Here is a 20,180-nt window from a genome sequence, read left to right as displayed (position 1 = left end):
ATGGGGTCCCCCCAAAAATCCATGGCAGATCCTTATCTGAGCACGCATCTTGGCAGGCCACCAGGAAAGAGGAGGGGCGAGAGAGCCCCCCCCCTCCTGAACCATACTAGGCCACATGCCCTCAACTTTGGGAGGGTGCTTTGGGGTAGCGACCCCCAAAGCACCTTGTCCCCATGTTGATGGGGAGAAGGGTCTCATCCCCACAACCCCTGCCCAGTGGATGTGGGGGTCTGTGGGCAGGGGGCTTATCAGAATCCGGGAGCCCCCTTTAACAAGGGGACCCCAAATCCCGCCCCCTGTGTGAATTGGTAATAGGGTACAAATGTACCCCAATCATTACACAAAAACAGTGTCAAAAAGATTCAAAATGACAAGAGACGTTTTTTGACACGTCCTTTATTAATTTCTTCTTTCCTCGCTTCTTCTTTCATCTTCTTTCTTCTGGTCTTCCTTTGGTGTTCTTCTTCTGCCTCCATCTATTTCTTCCCCTGCTTCTTCCTCCATTTCTTCCTTCGGTATTCTTGTCTGGCATCTTCCTCTGGCTTCTTCTCCACTTCGTCTTCTGCACAATCCGCCTCAGTGGGAGTCTTTCACTGTGTGACGTTTCTGTTGAGGTGACAGTACTTATATAACGGAAGGTGGCGCCACCTGGTGACCCCACCCCCCTGACACACTGGGACTTCCCTATGGCTTTCCCCGTGTTGTCAAGGGGGGGCGGGGTCACCCTGTTTACGTAGGATCTGGTATCGTATGAGAAAAATGTTCATGTTTGTCTCTTCGGGTAATATCTGATGAACTGTCATGATCGGCTCTTGAAAGCTGTATACGAACCATCAGATTATTGTACAATTCATTTGAAAGCGGTATTTTTGGTCTGATTTTCTGATTGTTTGTACGGGTCTTAGATCCCTTTCACACTGAGGCAGTTTTCAGGCCTTTTAGCTCTAGAAATAGTGCCTGTAAAGTGCCTGCATAGAAAAGTCCTGCAAGCAGCATCTTTGGGGCAGCTTGGGAGCGCTGTATATATTCAAAAAGGTTTACCGCTAGGTAAAATTAATATCTCCTAAATGGGCATCGTTTAGGAGATATTCACACTGGCTGCAGCCAGTGATCAGGGTTGCCGATCGTCAGTAAATTTGCTGACAGTTTGTGAGTCAGTAAGAATCAATCCTTTCTTTCAGGCAGGTTAATGTTGGCTTTCGTCAAATGTAAGAAAGAACCCCTTGACAGCTTTATGCAGCACCAGCAGCCACATATCCAGGCAGAGATTGGAGCCATTTAAGGTTGCCACCTGTCCGTGATTATCCTGGACAGTTTGGGTTTGGAATCATGCATCCAGGTTTCAGACTGCCTAAAACCCCGATACATTATTCAGACCAGACTATGGCTTCCCAGCAGGTTTTCTGGTTGCAGCTGTCTAAACCGAGAGTGTCTGTTACTCTTTCACGCTGCCTAAAGCTAGCACTAACAATTCCCCTCCACACACAGGCAGGAGAGGAGAGAGGACTCAATCTGCTCCTTTTCCTCCCGCCCCTACCCCTCTGTGTCCACCCACACTCCTCAGAGAAAATTGTGGGCCGGAAATTTGAAGTCCAGCAGCCTCATACATCTGGATGAGAGGTGCTGACTGCCAAGGGGTGAGTGAGCTCATCATCCATCCCTGTCTGTGACTGAAGTCAGCCCCTTCTCTGTCCTGCCTCTGAGTGAGTACACTGAGGTAAATTAGGGTTCTCAGAGCAACCCTTACATCAGAGTTCCCCTTTAAAGCAGAGGCCACAGTGTTTCCCCTTACATCAAAGTCCTCTCCGTATATCAGAGTTCTCAGTGCTCCCCCTTAAATCAGGTTTCCCAAATCAGGTTTCCCTTATGTTAGAGTCCCCAGAGTTCTCCCTTACATCAGAGTCTGCAGAGTCCACCCTTACAGTGTAAAGGAACTCTGTGACTTCAGATGTAAAAGGGGAACTCTACTGATTCAGATGTAAAAGGGGAACTTTGTAGATTCAGATGAAAAGGGGACTCATATGATTAAAAGTTTATACTATTATATTATATTATACTAAAAAATTGCTGTGCACCGCTAAAGTGTTTGGGTTTTACGCGAAGGAAAGATGGCAAACCTAGAGCCAGTTGAAGTTATTTTAAAATAAAAGCAGGCTGGAGCCACAGAGGCAGTATAGAGCAAGTGGCCACATTTGCCGATCCTACTCCTCTAGTTCTGGTAGTCAGAAAAAAAAGTGCTCTGTCAGTAAATTTTACATGGTCTGTCAGTAAAACATTGTAAAAAGTTGTAGGAGGTTGGCAACCCTGCCAGTGACATCACCGGTGCATGCACTCTGAAGGTGCATGCACTCTGAAGTTCCAGCATACTGTGCCAGACCTTCAGAGCACTGTGCTGGAACTGAGGACTCACACAGCCAGAGTCTGCAAACCCAGAAGGAAGACAGGGGGAATAGACACAGAGATTACTGCTCCAACCTCCCAGATCCACAATAAAGTGCTCACCCTAATGGATCTCACAGGTGCTGGCTCTGCTCAAGATTGAGGAAAAAAAGAATTCCTGGATGGCCGCACATCAAAAAAGGCATCTTTATTGGTAAACGATTAAAATCCAAGTGCAGTTACCTCATAAAAATAGGGAAAACAGGACAAAAAGCTAACGCATTTCACGCCCCATCATGGTGCTTATTCATAGCTCAGGAGACAGGGGGAAGCCCTGACAGCTGTGAGAGTGCACCGCTGGAGGGCTTCATTCTAAGGTATGTATTTCATAATGTGCTAGTATGTGATGCATTATGCAATTGCCTTACTGGGGAAATTTTTTTTTTTTTTTACTGCAGCGGTTTACAACAGCTTTAAACATATTCTGGCTCTTATTTATGAAAGTGAATTTGCATACAAGGGTGGAGATTTTCTATGCAGAGGTGCACTCAGAATCTGGTGCATCTCTGCATTGAATTTTTTATTTTTTTTTCTAGCAGATGACTGGGTGTTCAAACTGAACACAGCGTCATTAGCATTTACTTTTATGTTGCAAACTGAACAGGCACTGTGCTAAGTGAACAGCCTCCTTTAGCAAATCCCCCAGTGGCACTGTTCTGCTTTTTCATGGAGAGGAAGGGGGGGGGGGGGCTTTTAGTCCTGTAAGCAGAAATATTGCTGCATTGTTAGCCCCTGTAATAGTGATAAATGTGGCAGCATGAAAAACACAAATATACATTTTAATATTTATGTACAAATCACCCACATTGTGTATAAAGTGTGCTTTTTGAAAGTGTGAACCTGCCCTGTTCCTTGTGCAGCATACCCTCCATCTTCTCCAGCAAATATAGGCTAAGGTCCAATTAGTTATTTCTTTCCATGAGATGAATGGCACTGGTAATTGTGGAAGATAGAAGAAGTGCCCTGATGCCATCTGTGAAAAGCCCTCAAATTGTGTAAAAAAGTAATATACTTTCTGGAAGAAGAAATTGTGAACCTGCCATGTTCCACGTGCATCATACCCTCTATCCTCTCCAGCAGACACTTATTGCTAAGGCACAATGAGCTATTTATTGCCATGAGATCAGATAGTTATTTTTGGAAAATGGTAACTTTGCCCTAATACCATCTGTAAAAAGCCCTCAAACTGTGTAAACAAATACAATAAATAATAATAATAACATATACTTTTTGGAACAGGAAATTGTGATCCTGCCATGTTCCATGGGCAGCATATCTTCTATCCTTTCCAGCAGGTACATATTGCTAAGGCACACTGAGTTATTTACTCCCATGAGATGAGACTAACACTGGTAATTAATTATGGAAAATAGGAGATGTGCCCTGATGCCATTTGTGAAAAGCCCCCAAATTGTGTAAAATAGACATATCATTTTTGAAGCAAATTGTGAACCTGCCCTGTCCCTCAAACAGCATACTCAGCATACCCTCCATCCTCTACAGCAGATACATATTGCTAAGGTACAATGAGCTATTTACTCCCATGAGATGAGAATGGCACTGATAATCAAGCAAAATGGGAGATGTGCCCTGATGCCATCTGTAAAAAAAACTTAAATTGTGAAGAAAGAAAGATACTTATTGAAACAAGAAATTGTGACCCTTCCCTGGTCCTCATGCAGCATACCCTCCATGAGATGAGATTGGCACTGGTAATGCATAGTGAAAGATAGGCAACGCTACTTTCCGAAAAGCCCTAAAATTGTGTAAATAAAGACATAAATACTCTCTGAAACAGAAATTGTGATGTAAGCATGCCCTGTTCATTCCTTAAGAATACCCTTAACCCTCTCTAGCAGATATAAAATAATATTGTCAAGGTATAGAATATAAATTTAGAATAATATTGCTAAGATCCAATTAGTTATTTACTCCCATGAGATAATATTGACCCAGGGAGACAAGAAATGTGCCCTGATGCCATCTGTAAATGAGCCTGTGGCTGGTTGGATCACAGTGGCCTCCACTCAGAGGCGGCTCTAGACTTTGTGAGGCCTTAGGCAAAACTTAGACATGAGGCCCCATTCATGCCCATAATGGGAAAAATATTATAAAAACAATAAAAATTAACTGTATAAATGTGCATATATTAACTTAAATCCTATGAACCATGAATTCACAGTTTCTATAAATTTGTCTAACCAATTATTCTTTAATCAAATATTAAACATATGGTGGGTTGGTGTGTGTATATATATATATATATATATATATATATATATATATATATATATATATATATATATATATATATATATATATATATATATATATATATATATATATATATATATTATAAATATATATGTTACACGCACACAGATATAGATCAAATTGTGCAGCTGCCTGCTTATTATGCTCTGTGATAGTCATAGACTGCGGAAAATTATACAGGAGATGGTCAGAGCCTGCGTGTGGACAATGATATAGGAGATGGTCAGAGACTGTGTGCGGCCATAATACAGGAGACGGTTAGAGACTGTGTGCAGCCATGATACAGGAGATGGTCAGAGACTATGCAGCCATGATACAGGAGACGGTTAGAGACTGTGCCGACAGTGATACAGGAGACAATCAGAGACTGTGCAGACAATGATACAGGAGACGGTTTTATGGTAATGACAAGCAAACCCTTACCTGGCTAACACGGTAAGAAAAGTTGAAGCCACAGACAGGGTGCTGACAGACAATCACACCAGAAAGATACAGGAGATGGTCAGAGACTGTGCGGAAAATGATACAGGAGATGGTCAGAAACTGCGCAGCCAATGATACAGGAGACGGTCAGAGACTGCACAGACAATGATACAGGAGACGGTCAGAGACTGTGCAGCCAATGATACAGGAGACGGTCAGAGACTGTGTGGCCACGATATAGGAGACGGTCAGAGACTGTGCGGCCATGATAGAGGAGACGGTCAGAGACTGTACAGCCATGATACAGGAGACGGTCAGAGACTGTGTGGCCATGATACAGGAGACGGTCAGAGATTATGCAGCCATGATACCGGAGACGATCAGAGACTGTGCTGCCATGATACAGGAGACAGTCAGAGACTGTGCAGCCATGATACAGGAGACGGTCCGAGACTGTGCCGACAGTGATGCAGGAGTTTTATTATGGTAATGACAAGCAAACTCTTACCTGGCTAACACGGTATGAAAAGTTGGAGCCACAGACAGGGTGCTGAAAGACAATTACACCACAAAGATGCAGGTGATGGTCAGAGACTGTGCGGAAAATGATACAGGATATGGTCAGAGACTGTGCAGACAATGGTACAGGAGACGGTCAGAGACTGTGCGGACAATGATACAGGAGACGGTCAGAGACTGTGTGGCCATGATACAGGGATAATCAGAGACTGTGCGACCATGATATAGGAGATGGTCAAAGACTGTGCAGACAATGATACAGGAGACGGTCAGAGACTGTGCGGACAATGATACAGGAGACGGTCAGAGACTGTGTGGCCATGATACAGGGATAATCATAGACTTTGCGACCATGATATAGGAGATGGTCAAAGACTGTGCAGACAATGATACAGGAGATGGTCAGAGACTGTGCGGACAATGATACAGGAAATGGTCAGAGATTGTGTGGACAATGATACAGGAAATGGTCAGAGATTGTGTGGACAATGATACAGGAAATGGTCAGAGATTGTGTGGACAATGATACAGGAGACGGTCAGAGACTGCGCAGCCATGATAACAACATAATTAGCATAATTGATAACTGTCTAATGCTTCTTCATCGTCAGCAGGTTTATGGAGAGGGTAACACTGCTGTATTACTTAACTGTAATAGAGAAGGTGGTACTGTCACACCATTCTGGGTGTACTGTCTGGCAGAGGAATATGAATCACAAAAATATCTGCACAGAATTATATATCTTTTGGTAGAGGAAACATTTCACATATGTGTGTGAATAGATGTTTGCCTGGCGTTAATTTTGAAAGCAGAATGAGCAAGATAAGTAGCAAGATAAATAATTAAAATAATTAAAATTAAAAATAAAATAAGCCCTCCAGTTTGAACAACAGCCAGCCTCATTAAATGGCATTCAACTGGAATGTACATGCCCTCAGCCTGTCATTCAACAAGTAAGGAGAAGGGCACAATGATGATCCCATCCAGTGGTGGCTGGCGCTCAAAATTTTTGGGGGGGTGCAAACAAACTGTGCCATCAAACGCAGCCACTGTGCCCATCAAACGCAGCCACTGTGTCATCAAACGCAGCCACTGTGCCCATCAAACGCAGCCACTGTGTCATCAAACACAGCCACTGTGCCCATCAAACGCAGCCACTGTGTCATCAAACGCAGCCACTGTGCCCATCAAACGCAGCCACTGTGCCCATCAAACGCAGCCACTGTGCCATCAAACGCAGCCACTGTGCCAATCAAACGCAGCCACTGTGCCCATCAAACGCAGCCACTGTGTCATCAAACACAGCCACTGTGCCCATCAAACGCAGCCACTGTGTCATCAAACGCAGCCACTGTGCCCATCAAACGCAGCCACTGTGCCCATCAAACGCAGCCACTGTGCCATCAAACGCAGCCACTGTGCCAATCAAACGCAGCCACTGTGCCCATCAAACAAAGCCACTGTGCCATCAAAAGCTACTAAGGTCCAAAGAGAATAAGAGAACCAACCTTCAGTATGGTGGAACTATTTTAATCCTATTGATCCAGGCAAACCAAAACCTCAGTAAAGCAGATGACAAGTTATTTTTACAATATGGGAAAATAAAACTGTACATGATACATGAACTATTATTAATTTGAGAAAAGAAGCATTTTGCCATGAATGAAGAAGCTACTCCAAAAATTGATAATATGACCTAAAGCCCATGCAGAGATAATATAGTCTTTGACTTGGGGGTGCATTGTTGTAGTTATATATATATATATGCACTGTAATATATATATATATATTATAGTGCATATATATATAAAATATAGTGCATATATATATATATAAAATATAGTGCATATATATATATATATATATATATATATATATATATATATATATATATATATATATATATATATATATATATATATATATATATATATATGCATATGCACTATATAATATATATTATAGTGCATAATATAATATATATATATATATATATATATATATATGCACTATAATATATATATATATATATATAAAATATTGTGCTTTCGGCTAAGTCAATGCTGTATTCTAACTTGACATTACATTGGAGCAAGTACAATTTACATTATATATATATATATATATATATATATATATATATATATATATATATATATATTACAGTTATAGACACTACCTACCCCTGCTCCTCGCCTTGCTGACTAAAGGTGGCAGGATTTAGAGAAGCAACACACAATGCTCTCTCTGTGCCCTGCAGTGCAATCTGGGAGTTGTAGTCTCTGCAGAGCACAGGCACCAGACTGCCATGTTGAAGACTGTGTGCCTGTGCTCTGTGGGAGAACTACAATTCCCGCCATGCACTGGGGCCGCCGTTGGTGACTTTAGGGGAAGGGCTAGGACACGGAGGACGGCGCTGCAGCAGTGGAGCCTGCTATTGGACGCAGGCAGACTGACCATGCCCACACCATGTCGAGTGACTGTGGACATTAGTGTTATCCCCCCCCTCATCCACCAACGCGGAGCGCGGCGATGGATCAGCTCACTCTGCACCACAGCTGTGTGCAGCGTGCCCGCCGCCCACTCCACCTGCCGCTTGCAAATCCCAGTCCCAGTGTCCCACACTGAGACACAACAGCAGCACAACACCTGAAAGGCAAATTAGGCAATTGCGCGACGGCGAGGCCTTTTCTGTAGGCGAGGCCTAAGGCAATCGCCTAATTTGCCTAATTAAAGAGCCGCCTCTGCCTCCACTGCTAGATAGTACAGCTATAGCTGTATTCTGTATTGAGCATGGTGAATAATTGCATTCATAATGTAGGATGAATTTAGCAATATGATATGCAAAGAACAGTACAAGGTGTATAAATCAGAGAGTCGGATCTAGTATAAGAAGGCTTTGCCATAGAGTGCAGTTTGGAGAAATGACCTGCAAAACTCTAATATCCAAGCAGTATCATCTGTGTAGTTAGGGGATCTCTAAAGAAGCTGGGTACCCGCATATAATAGGAACACCACTGCTTTGTATGAGCTGTCACTCTGTGCTTATCTGTTCTGGGACCCGATCTACATGAATGACTCGTCTTTCTACAGCGTGCAAAGGTGGGCGGCTCATTGTTTTTTGTAGTTCTCCCACTGGCCTCGGTGGGAGGGCTCAGCAATTTCTAACAAGTCATTTGGCACCTTTGCTTAGCTTCACACTCATGAATTTTCAAGGTGAACAATTGTTTGATGATAAGTCATCATAGCCTTTTAAGACTTCTTAGTGATCCTATCTGGATCGTTGAATCGATGGCTAGAATTCTTGGGGAGCTGTCAATTTATTACCTATATAACCAAAATAATACATAGCAGCTGCAATTATCTTCAACCTGCAGCTTCTGTATCCATCTATACGTTATGACAACATTGACTACAGTTTATTACTCAAATGCTTATGTACTTTCCTAATCGAAAAGGAATTGTGCACTCAGATCCATAAGGCATGGCTGTCTATATGTGTGTGCGTATATATATATATATATATATGTATATATATATATATATATATATATATACAGTATATATATTTAGAATCACATCAGTGTCATCATGCCAAAGTTTCTCAGATCTGTCAAGTCTAATCATAAAGACAGTGAATTCAGACTTTGGGAAATGTGCTTGCTTTCCCTACAGATGTCAATCAAACAATAGCAAAGTTAGGCGATCTGTATGTTGCACTTCTGTTCCTTTTGCTGGATCGCCCAGTGCTTTTTGTGTCCGAGATCAGGTGCATCTGGGAAGAAATGGTCTGTCTGTAGATTACAATGAGAACTTAATTATACCCTGAAGTCCCCTCCTAATTTCCCTCCATCCGAGCCGCCTGCATAGAAGATGTTATCAGCCCTGGCAGATCCTTGATGTGTGATTGACACAATCTCTAACTGTCTCTCCCTTGTCACTTAGCAACTACTTACACCTGCTCCCTATCTGCTCCTAGACCAACACTACAACCTGTGCTCATGCCTGCCAGGCTGCATGATAGGACATCTTTACTGCACTGAACAGGGCAACTACTTTACTACTGCTTTATTCATTAATGACACATTACTAATCAGAATAGAAAACTGAGACTAGACTCTGTCCAATGCAGCAAAACTCTACGTTTATGATCAGATTTAGTTTTCTGTAGATTTAAATCTGTCACCTCTATGTATCTAGCCTGGTCTAGTCTATAAATTGGCTGGTACTCTGAATTATTTTATCACTAAATACACTATATATATATATATATATATATATATATATATATATATATATATATATATATATATATATATATATATATATATATATATATATATATATATGTGTGTGTGTGTGTGTGTGTGTGTGTGTGTATTTGTATTTATCCCAAAATGCAAAAAATGTACTACAATACTTTTAAAATTATAATACAATATACTTAGAGAAAAAATTTGAAAAAATGGTAGCACAATATTCCAGTACATACATGGATCTATACCTATTTTGGGGGGGGGGGATTCAAAAACAACCCCCCCCCCCCCCCCCCCCAAAAAAATAAAAATAAATAAATAGGTATAGATCCATGTATGTACTGGAATATTGTACTACCATTTTTTCTCTAAGTATATATATCAATGTAACAAATGTACAGCTACATACATTGTACAATACTTATAAACATTGAAGTACAATATTACAATGATATTACAACAAAGCCATACATTTAGGAATCTGGATGGATCTATAGCTGTTTTTTATGCAATGTATTTATTTATTTTTTCAAAAAGGTACAGAATAGCATTGTACGATAATCATAGGATGGGTGTACAACATTCCAATGTAGCCATTTGCTCATGGATCTATAGCTATTTGTTTTATGTGCTTGTTTGTTTATTTATTTTTTTATTGTAAATTTAGCAAAGGTACAGCTACACAATAACATTGTATACGGTAGTACTTACAGAATGGGAGTACAGTATTCCAATGAAGTCATTCATAGGTTGATATATAGCTATTTGTTTTATGTATTTATTTATTTATGTAAATTGATCAAAGGTACACCTACACTAACATTGTACAGTACTCAGAGCTAATGGGAGTACAATATTCCAATGTAGTCATTCATGGGAGGATCTATAGCTATTTGTTTTTATGTACTTGTTTATTTATTTATGTAAATTCATAAAAAGGTACAGCTACACCAACAATGTACAGTACTTATAGACTGGGAGTACAATATTCCAATGACATCCTTCATAGATGGATCTATAGCTATTTGTTTTATGTGTTTGTTTATTTGTTTATGTATTTATGTAAATGTATGAAAGGTACAGCTACACTAACACTGTACAGTACTTATAGAATTAAGTCGTTCATAGATGGATCTATAGCTATTTGTTTTATGTATTTGTTTATTTATGTTTGTAAATGTATGAAGGGTACAGCTACACTAACATTGTGCAGTACTTATAGAATGGGAGTACAACATTCCAATGAAGTCATTCCTAGATGTATCTATAGCTATTTGTTTTCTTGTATTTGTTTATGTAAATTGATGACAGGTACAGCTACACTAACATTGTCCAGTACTTATAGAATGAAGTCATTCCTAGATGGATCTATAGCTATTTGTTTTTTTTGTTTTTTTGCATTTGTTTGTTTGTTTATGTAAATTGCTGACAGGTACAGCTATACTAACATTGCCCAGTACTTATAGAATGAAGTCATTCCTACATGTATCTATAGCTATATGGTTTATGTATTTGTTTATGTAAATTGATGAAAGCTACAGCTACACTAACATTATCCAGTACTTATAGCATGAAGTCATTCCTATATGTATCTATAGCTATTTGGATTATGTTTTGTGTATTTGTTTATGTCATTGTATTTGTGTATTTGTTTATGTCATTGTATTTGTGTATTTGTTTATGTAAATTGATGAAAGGTACAGCTACACTAACATTGGTTATAGAATGAAGTCGTTCATAGATGGATCTATAGCTATGTGGTTTGTGTATTTGTGTATTTGTTTATGTAAACTGATGAAAGGAACAGTTACACTAACCTTGTACAGTACTTATAGAATGAAGTCATTCCTATATGTATCTATAGCTATTTTCTTTATGTAACTTGGTGAAAGGAACATCTACACTAACATTGTCCAGTACTTATAGAATGAAGTCATTCCTATATTTATCTATAGCTATTTGGTTTATGTATTTGTATTTGTGTATTTGTTTATGTAAATTGATAACAGGTACAGCTACACTAACATTGTCCAGTACTTAGAGATAATGGTAGTAGAATATTACAATGTAGTCATGCATTCAGGGTGGATCTAGAACTTTTATTTGACGTCATTGCATTTTTTCAGACATTCTCCCAAGATCCAGGTACTCAGCACCATTGTCCATGCAGTACTTAGAGCTAATGGGAGTATACTATTCCAATGTAATCATGCATTCAGGATTAATCTGTAGCTATAAATCCTCAGAGGCTATGCACTCCTCTTCTTCTCTATAGCATCCTATAGAATGTCTAAGTTTTGACAACTATTATTGGATTTCTCCTTGTGCTGACATTTCCCTCGCTCCCCCAACCTCAGGAAGATAAAAAGTAAAAGAGTAAATAATAAACAGGGAAATATCCTGACCCTCTCCCACCAGGTTTTTATTTTAAGCAGGCGGCAGCCTCCTTCCTCTTCTGCTTCCCTCTGGATGATATTCTTCACCCCATGACGTCATGGGACAGCGTGCCATGCAAATCACCGTCCCCCTTCCCAGCAGTGTGACATCCAGAGGCAGGCATGCTCACATCTCCCTCCCAGCTCCCCTCCTTCCAGCTCGCTCTGCCCTCCCCTCCCCGCCGGCCGCTGGCCTCCTATTGGCCGCGGTGAAATCATTTAATCCCAGCCGGCGTGCGCCGTATGGCTGCTGTGCGCCTAGCTCCGAGCGTCTGATGCCGCACACCATCCAGCCAACTAAAGCCAGCGCTCTACTCCCAGCAAACTCGGGACTTTGCCTGTGGTGACCGGTGACTACTCTTTTATGTCTCGCTGACTTCCGGAAGGCGGGGGTCACAAAGTTGCACCTGGCTCAGAGCGAGCCATCGGAGAAGTGTCGCTCGTCGACTCGCGGGACAAGTCGGAGTAAAGTGATCAGCGCGGAGCGGCTGAGGGGCCAGGTGAGGGGAGCAGGCGAGGGACCTGTTGTGCTCAGCACCGTCACAAAGTTCTTTTTTCTTCTTCTTCTTTTTTACCTCCCCTCCCCATCAGACCTGATGCTCTTGTGTCCCCAAGTTTCCCAAGCAGTGTCTGGAGTATAAGAACCTCCATCCAGAACTCAGGAGCCGTCTTGTGTATAGAGAAGGGGGGCACCCCCAAAAAACCAGCCGTGTGAATGTACAGCATGATGATGGAGACGGACTTACACTCCCCCGGGGTGCAGCCCCCCACTAACACGGGCCAAGCCGGGGGAGGAGGGGGCAACAAGGCCAGCCAGGACCGGGTGAAGAGGCCCATGAACGCCTTCATGGTATGGTCCAGGGGCCAGAGGAGGAAGATGGCCCAGGAGAACCCCAAGATGCACAACTCAGAGATCAGTAAGAGACTGGGGGCCGAGTGGAAAGTCATGTCCGAGGCCGAGAAGAGGCCCTTCATAGACGAGGCCAAGAGACTGCGAGCCCTGCACATGAAGGAGCACCCGGATTACAAGTACCGGCCCCGGAGGAAGACCAAGACTTTACTCAAGAAGGACAAGTACTCCCTGGCCGGGGGGTTGCTGCACGCCGGGGGAGGACACATGGGAGTCGGCCTGAGCCCTGGAGGAGGCAGCGGAGGCTCCGCGGGAGGCGGAGGGGGCGTGGTGGTGCAGCGCCTGGACAGCCCGGGCTCAGGGGGATCCGCGGGGGCCGGAGGATACGCTCACATGAACGGCTGGGCGAACGGGGCGTACCCGGGCTCGGTGGCGGCAGCAGCTGCGGCTGCTATGATGCAGGAGGCTCAGCTCGCCTACAGCCAGCAGCAGCAGCACCCCGGCAGCGGAGGGCACCATCCTCACCACCACCCCCATCACCCTCACCATCACCCCCATCATCACCCCCACCATAACCCCCCTCCGCACCCTCCACCTCCCCCGCAGCCCATGCACCGCTACGACATGAGTGCCCTACAGTACAGCCCCCTGCCCGGCCAGAGCTACATGAGCGCTTCTCCCTCCAGTTACGGTGCCCTCGGCTACGCCTCCAGCCAGCAGCAGCACCAGGGCTCCCCGTCCTCGGCGGCTGTGGCTGCGGCTGCTGCGGCCGCCGCTGCCGCCGCTGCATCTTCGGGGGCCCTCGGGGCTCTAGGGTCCCTGGTGAAATCGGAGCCCAGCGTGAGTCCACCTGTGAGCGGGGGAGGATCCCACAGCCGGCCGCCTTGCCCCGGGGATCTGCGGGAGATGATCAGTATGTACTTACCTAGCGGGGGGGAGGCTGGGGACCCGGCGGCCGCTGCGGCAGCGGCTGCAGCGGCCGCGGCTGCAGCCACCAGCAGACTGCACAGCTTGCCCCAGCACTACCAGGGGGCTGGCACGGGGGTAAACGGCACGGTACCACTCACACATATCTGAGGAGCCCAGGACAGAGACTGCTAGAGACTAGAAAGAAACTGACACCCCGAAACCTGCTCTGCTCCAGAACTCTCACTTCTTTTCTTTTGTACAGAAATGTTTTGATGTTCTTGTATAAAAATATATCAAACTATAAAAAAAACAAAGAAAAAAAAAAACAGGAAAGTTAAGGTAACCTACTATTGTTTGGATCTTTTTAGGAGTTGAGCTACTGCTCTTGCCAAAACCAATTTTAGCTGGGTGTAAATTGGGTCTCCGTGTACAGTATTTATGAGTTGTATAGGATGGGGTATAGATTTTATTTGCTATCACACTTCTTTTATTTTTGATTTTTTTTTTTTCATTTAAAAAAAAAAAAACTTTCCAAATTTCCCTAACCCCTAATCGATTCTACACACAGATTTCTGTACATGTTTGTTGTTTATTTATGAACAAAAAAATATCCGAAGCTAGAATATATTTTGTTTTTGTTTTTTATTTTTGTAAGCGTTTATGTATTTTTTTTCCTGTTTTTGGTTTTATATTATTTCATGTACATTCCTGGCTACTTTTTTTTTAATTCTAGGCGTTGCGGATTCCTATTGTGTATATAGTTTATTAAGCGTCCTCACTGCTTTAAAAAAAAAAAACATAAAAAAAAACAGATTCATCAAGAAGGATGAGCTGAATTTTAAGCTAAATAAATTTTCAACTGAAAAAGAAAATAGAGATATGTTTTTTTGTTATTACAGAAATGTATTATAAGTGTTTATTGGGTGGAAAGTTTAAAAAGTTGGGATTGATAACACAAAGGGATTTGTCAATTGCCATATACAGAAAGCAGATCTCTTAACGCTTTAACTCTTTTTTTTTTTTACTCTTTTTATCCGTTTATGTTTTTCTTCTAATAGAACTCCAATGATGTTCTATTAAATCCAAAAATAATAAATGATTAAAAAATGATACAATTCACGCTTACTTTCCCTCCCAAATGCTACAGATAGCAGATTTTTCAGTTTTTTTTAAACTTTTTTTTATCCATTCATGTTTTTCTTTTCATAGAACTCTAAAAATGGTGTCCTATTAAAACAAAAAATAATGAATGATTAAAAAATGATAAAATTAACGCTTACTTTCCTTCACAAATGCTACAGATAGCAGATTTTTCATTTTTTTAAACTTTTTTTTATCCATTCATATTTTTCTTTTCATAGAACTCTAAAAATGGTGTCCTATTAAAACAAAAAATAATGAATGGCTAAAATAAAAACCCCTTAAAATGCATGCTTCCTTTGACAATTACCATTAGCAGATCTCTTAAATCTATTAAAACAAACAAACAAAAAAAATGAATGGTTAAAAAAAAAAACACAAATACAAAACGCATGCTACCTTTGCCAATTGCCTAGCAAATCTCTCAACTTTTTCATTTTTGTAACTATTTTTAACTTTTTCTTTTGTAACTCTTTTTTTTTTTTTTTTATCCATTCACTTTTTTCCTTTCATAGACAGCTAAAATGACGTTTCATTAAAACAAAAAAATAATGAATGGTTAAAAAAAACAACAAGAAATTTGCCAATTGCCATTTACAGATAGCAGATCTCTTAACTCTTTTAACTCTTTTAACTTTTTTTAATTATTTTTTTAAATTATTTTTTCTTATCCATTCATGTTTTTCTTTTAAAATAACTCTAAAAATGATGTTATATATATATATAAAAAAAAATATTAATAACAATGAATGAATAAAAAAAGCATACAAGCAATGCTTCCAAGATTGACTGGCTAGACTTTACAAAATGTTTTGAGTCCATCCAATGCTGCGCTATGTACAGAGCACATAACTGTCACTTTCAGCTGGTGTTAAATTATCTTTATCATTATTTAAATGTATTCAGGCCAGGGATTACAGTTCTATCTCATTGGATTCTCCGCTTTGATTTAGCCTGTCTTTAACCCGCTAAATAATGATGTAATGGGTTTAACCTACTCTTTATAATTGTATATCCTTTATTAAAAATGATAAATCACACCTATTATTTTAACACTTTCTTTACATGCGAAAACCACTGACTGTATTAAACTGGCGTTTCAGGTTCAATGGCTATGATCTAGGAGGAATAGCATATGAAGTTTTGCCCAGTTGCACATAGCTGATTATCAATTTTCTCCCTTACAGATCACTAAGTAACAAATACCCCATTTCACAGCAAACAGCTCAGATCTGTAGTGAATCCATTGTAATTACCCTCACTAATGAGTAATCCTTTTGTGGCATGTTGGCTTTTTACGTGCTTCGTTAAATCCATTGCAACAGTTTCATTAAGGCCTCTATTAATTTAATGATGTCATAATTAAGTTCTGCTCAACCTGAACCTTTTTTTTTTTTTTAATATAGTTTATATTGATACAGAACTATTACTGTCGGTTGGCAAGTCTTCAATCCAAAATTCTTAGGGTTACACTTTTTTTAATATTTGCTGTTGAAGGGTAAGCTATATCTGATCAATAAATTCAAGAAGGTGGATAGAAAAAGAACACAAAATCTCTTTCTGGCAGCGCCCAAAATAGAAGTACCATGACACTTCTCTATGGATTCTGTTTCTGCTTCTGTCTGGTTGTATCACAAACTCTACTAGATAGTGGAAACTACTGCCTGTTCCTACGTGTTGTTTAGATATACATTTTTTGCAGTTCCTTGTACAATAAAGAGACCGATTTGCTAAAGGAGTTGAGAATCTTCATTCAAAAAAAAAAAAAAAGAATGAAGATTCACTTCAATTATACAATCATGTAAAAAGCGATTTCATTTTCTGTATTTAACCTGCACATGCCTGTTCAGACGTATAACTGCATATGACTGTTTAGATCTTTTTTTTTTTCTTTCAGTCCCTTGTAAAATCAAAGGGACCATTTCCTAAAGGAGTTGAGAATCTTCATCAAATCAAAGGGACCATTTCCTAAAGGAGTTGAGAATCTTCATTCAAAAAAAAAATGAATGAAGATTCACTTCAATTATACAGTCATGTATTTAACTTGCACATGCCTGTTCAGACATATATCTGCATATGACTGTTTAGATCTGTTCAGACATATATCTGCATATGACTGTTTAGATCTGTTCAGACATATATGTGCATATGACTGTTGACTGTTTAGATCTTTTTTTTTTCAGTCCCTTTTAAAATCAAAGGGACCGATTTGCTAAATGAGTTGAGAATCTTCATTCAATAAAAAAAAATAATGAAGATTCACTTCAATTATACAATCATGTATTTAACCTGCACATGCCTGTTCAGACGTATATCTGCGTATGACTGTTTAGATCTCTTTCTTTTTTTTCTTTTTTTTCCCCAGTACCTTGTAAAATCAAAGGGACCAATTTGCTGAAGGAGTTGAGAACCTTCACTCAAAAATTAGTCAATATTCACTTTAATTATCCAATCATGTAAAAAGCAAATTCCAGTTTATTTATTTAACCTGCACATGACTTTTATGCCCTAATGAGGATAGGACAAATTCCTGTGTTTATTATATTTCTCTTTTTTTTTTTTTTCTTTTTTTTTTTTTTTGCAATTCCTTGAAAAATCAAAGACACTGGTTTGCTAAAGGAGTTGATAATCCTCATTTATTAAAAGTAAATTCCTTTTTTACCAGGCATACCCCACTTTTAAGTACACAATTGAGTTTATTTACTAAAGCTGGAAAGTGCAAAATCAGGCTCACTTCTGCATAGAAACCAATGAGCTTCTAACCCCAGATTGTTCATTTAAACTTTGGTAATAAAACCTGGAAGCTCATTGGTTTCTCTGCAGAAGTGAGCCTGATTTTGCACTTTCCAGCTTTAGTAAATCAACTCCACTGTGTACTTAAAAGTTGGGTATGCCTGTATTTAACCTGCTCATGCTTAGGTATTGAAAGTGGACACATTTACAATTTATTGAGTGAAGACTCATAACTCCTTTAGTGAATCAGCCTGAAAGTCTTGTTCAGGATAAATTGATGGATTGATGGGCCCTTTCACCCCCAGTCTAGAGGACAAGAAACACTCATTTATGGCATGTGTAGTGACTACAGGCAAATGTTTCCTTGGGGCAAAGCAGAATAAGCAAATAGAAGATACTAGGTCTAGGATCTGTGCCTGTCTGCTGCTACTCTTTGAAATGATTGTGGGAGGGGTGGATAATAGTATCTGTTAATTGTGCTGACAGCCAGAACTAGAGCTAGTACATGGATTGATACTTGATAGACGTATCTCGGATTATCTTTAGTAGTATCCAATGCAGCTTGGATAGCATTGTTCAATAGAAAAGCATTTTTATTTGGCCTGGAACAGGCATTTAAGACGATATAATTATATTTATTCAATTTGCAGTAACACATTCCATGCTTAGATATGCATCAGTAGAGACTTGACCTATTAGTGGCAAACTATGGAACAACTCTTCTTTCTGTATGTATATATGCACAGGGCTTGTCAGGGCACTTGTTATATTAGGTCACTTGCTGCCATTATTTTTTATTTTATTTTATTATTAGTTTAATTATTATTATTTTTATTTTTATTATTATTATAATTATGCCCTTCGGGATTGCAAGAGCAGACTATGGTGTGCTGGTATGGGTGCAGTCAGCTATGTGAAATCTTGCTGTGCTCTGGTATGACTTTTTTTGGCTGGTGCTGTTAATGATGGAGGCATGTCTCTGGTGCTTGGAGGAGAAGTTATGGTAGCTGTGCAGGCCAGTGTATATGTTATGTGTCAGCAGAGATTAAGATGAATAGGAGCGACCATGGGGCAGAGTGTTTTGTGTTTTCAGAAGGCTGGATTAAAGAACACAAGTCCTGACCCTGGGGTCATCACTGAGTCAAACCCATTTACAATCACCTAATGGAACCCAAAGCTCCATGCAACAAGTGAATTTAAGGACAGCAAGGTTTATTTTACCTAGGAATGGAAGGGAACAGTTATCATCATAGGAGGACATTGGATCTAGAATGTATTATTATTATTATCCATGTCTCTGTCTGCCATTGTGATGTCACTGTAAGGTCTGATGGAGCTCCTACACAGGACAACACCTGTCACTTCAAATAGGAGAAGTGTGATCAGGGATTATCGGCTACTGTTGCCTTTGGTCAGCTCTTCTTAAATAAGGCTGGCCATACATTAAACTATTTTATTGTACAAGTTTCCTTTAGAACCATATAATATGAGATCAAACCTAAACACTTCTCAATTTGTGTGCAATCAGGCGGGCCCTTTCGTGTATAGTATAAAGGAAACTGAATGGTATAATGCATGGCCAGCTTAAGCCTAAAAATTACATAACATGGATAATAAAAACACATACTATTCTTTAACCTGGCCATACAGTATACAATTTTATTATTCCATTTCTTTTAGATTCACCTTACTTTATGTAGTGTAAGGGCCTGCCTGATTGCATGCAAATTGAAAATGTTTAGGTTTGACCTCATATTATATGGTTTTGGTAAATCTAAAGGAAAATTGTACAAGGAAATTGTATAATGTATGGGTAGTCTAAAGCTAACCAAGAAAAGTTATTTTGCTAAAATCGCTGCTTTTTGTTCTTTAGGAGTAGCAATTAATAATAACAAACAACTAAACATGATATTTGATTGCCACTATTAGTAATAAAATACTTACTATTCTTAATAATAAATAATAACAAACAGCCTAAAAATGATATACGATTGCCACTAATTGATAATAAAATACCTATTATTATTATTATTATTATTATTATTATTAATAATAATAATAATAATAATAATAATAATAAATAATAATAAACAACCTAAACAATTACATAACACTGGCACTAATAATAATAAAATACCTGCTATTATTAATAATAAATAATAACAAGCAACATAAAAAAATGATATCACTTTGCCACGAAT

At 39.8% G+C, this 20,180-nt stretch overlaps 1 protein-coding gene and 1 long non-coding RNA gene across 2 annotated transcripts in view; both read left to right on the top strand.

Moving 5' to 3' along the window:
• Positions 1-20,180, top strand: part of LOC143983324 (uncharacterized) — a 62,287-nt gene that overhangs the window by 9,661 nt on the left and 32,446 nt on the right. The window lies entirely within an intron of this gene.
• On the top strand, positions 12,478-14,978 carry SOX1 (SRY-box transcription factor 1). Its single transcript, XM_077482883.1, has one exon. The coding sequence runs from the start codon at positions 13,063-13,065 to the stop codon at positions 14,272-14,274; it is 1,212 nt and encodes a 403-aa protein (XP_077339009.1). The 5' UTR covers positions 12,478-13,062; the 3' UTR covers positions 14,275-14,978.

Source organism: Lithobates pipiens, unplaced genomic scaffold (genome assembly GCF_037356315.1).
Source record: "Lithobates pipiens isolate NorthernLeopardFrog02 unplaced genomic scaffold, aLitPip1_a1.2 Scaffold_16, whole genome shotgun sequence".
NCBI lineage: Eukaryota > Metazoa > Chordata > Amphibia > Anura > Ranidae > Lithobates > Lithobates pipiens.
Note: the sequence above shows the minus strand (reverse complement) of the source record. Positions and strands in the feature narration are given on the sequence as shown.

What these genes read in the sequence shown, in the direction of transcription:
- SOX1 (XM_077482883.1), top strand. Translation starts at nt 13,063, where the DNA reads ATGTACAGCATGATGATGGAGACGGACTTACACTCCCCCGGGGTGCAG.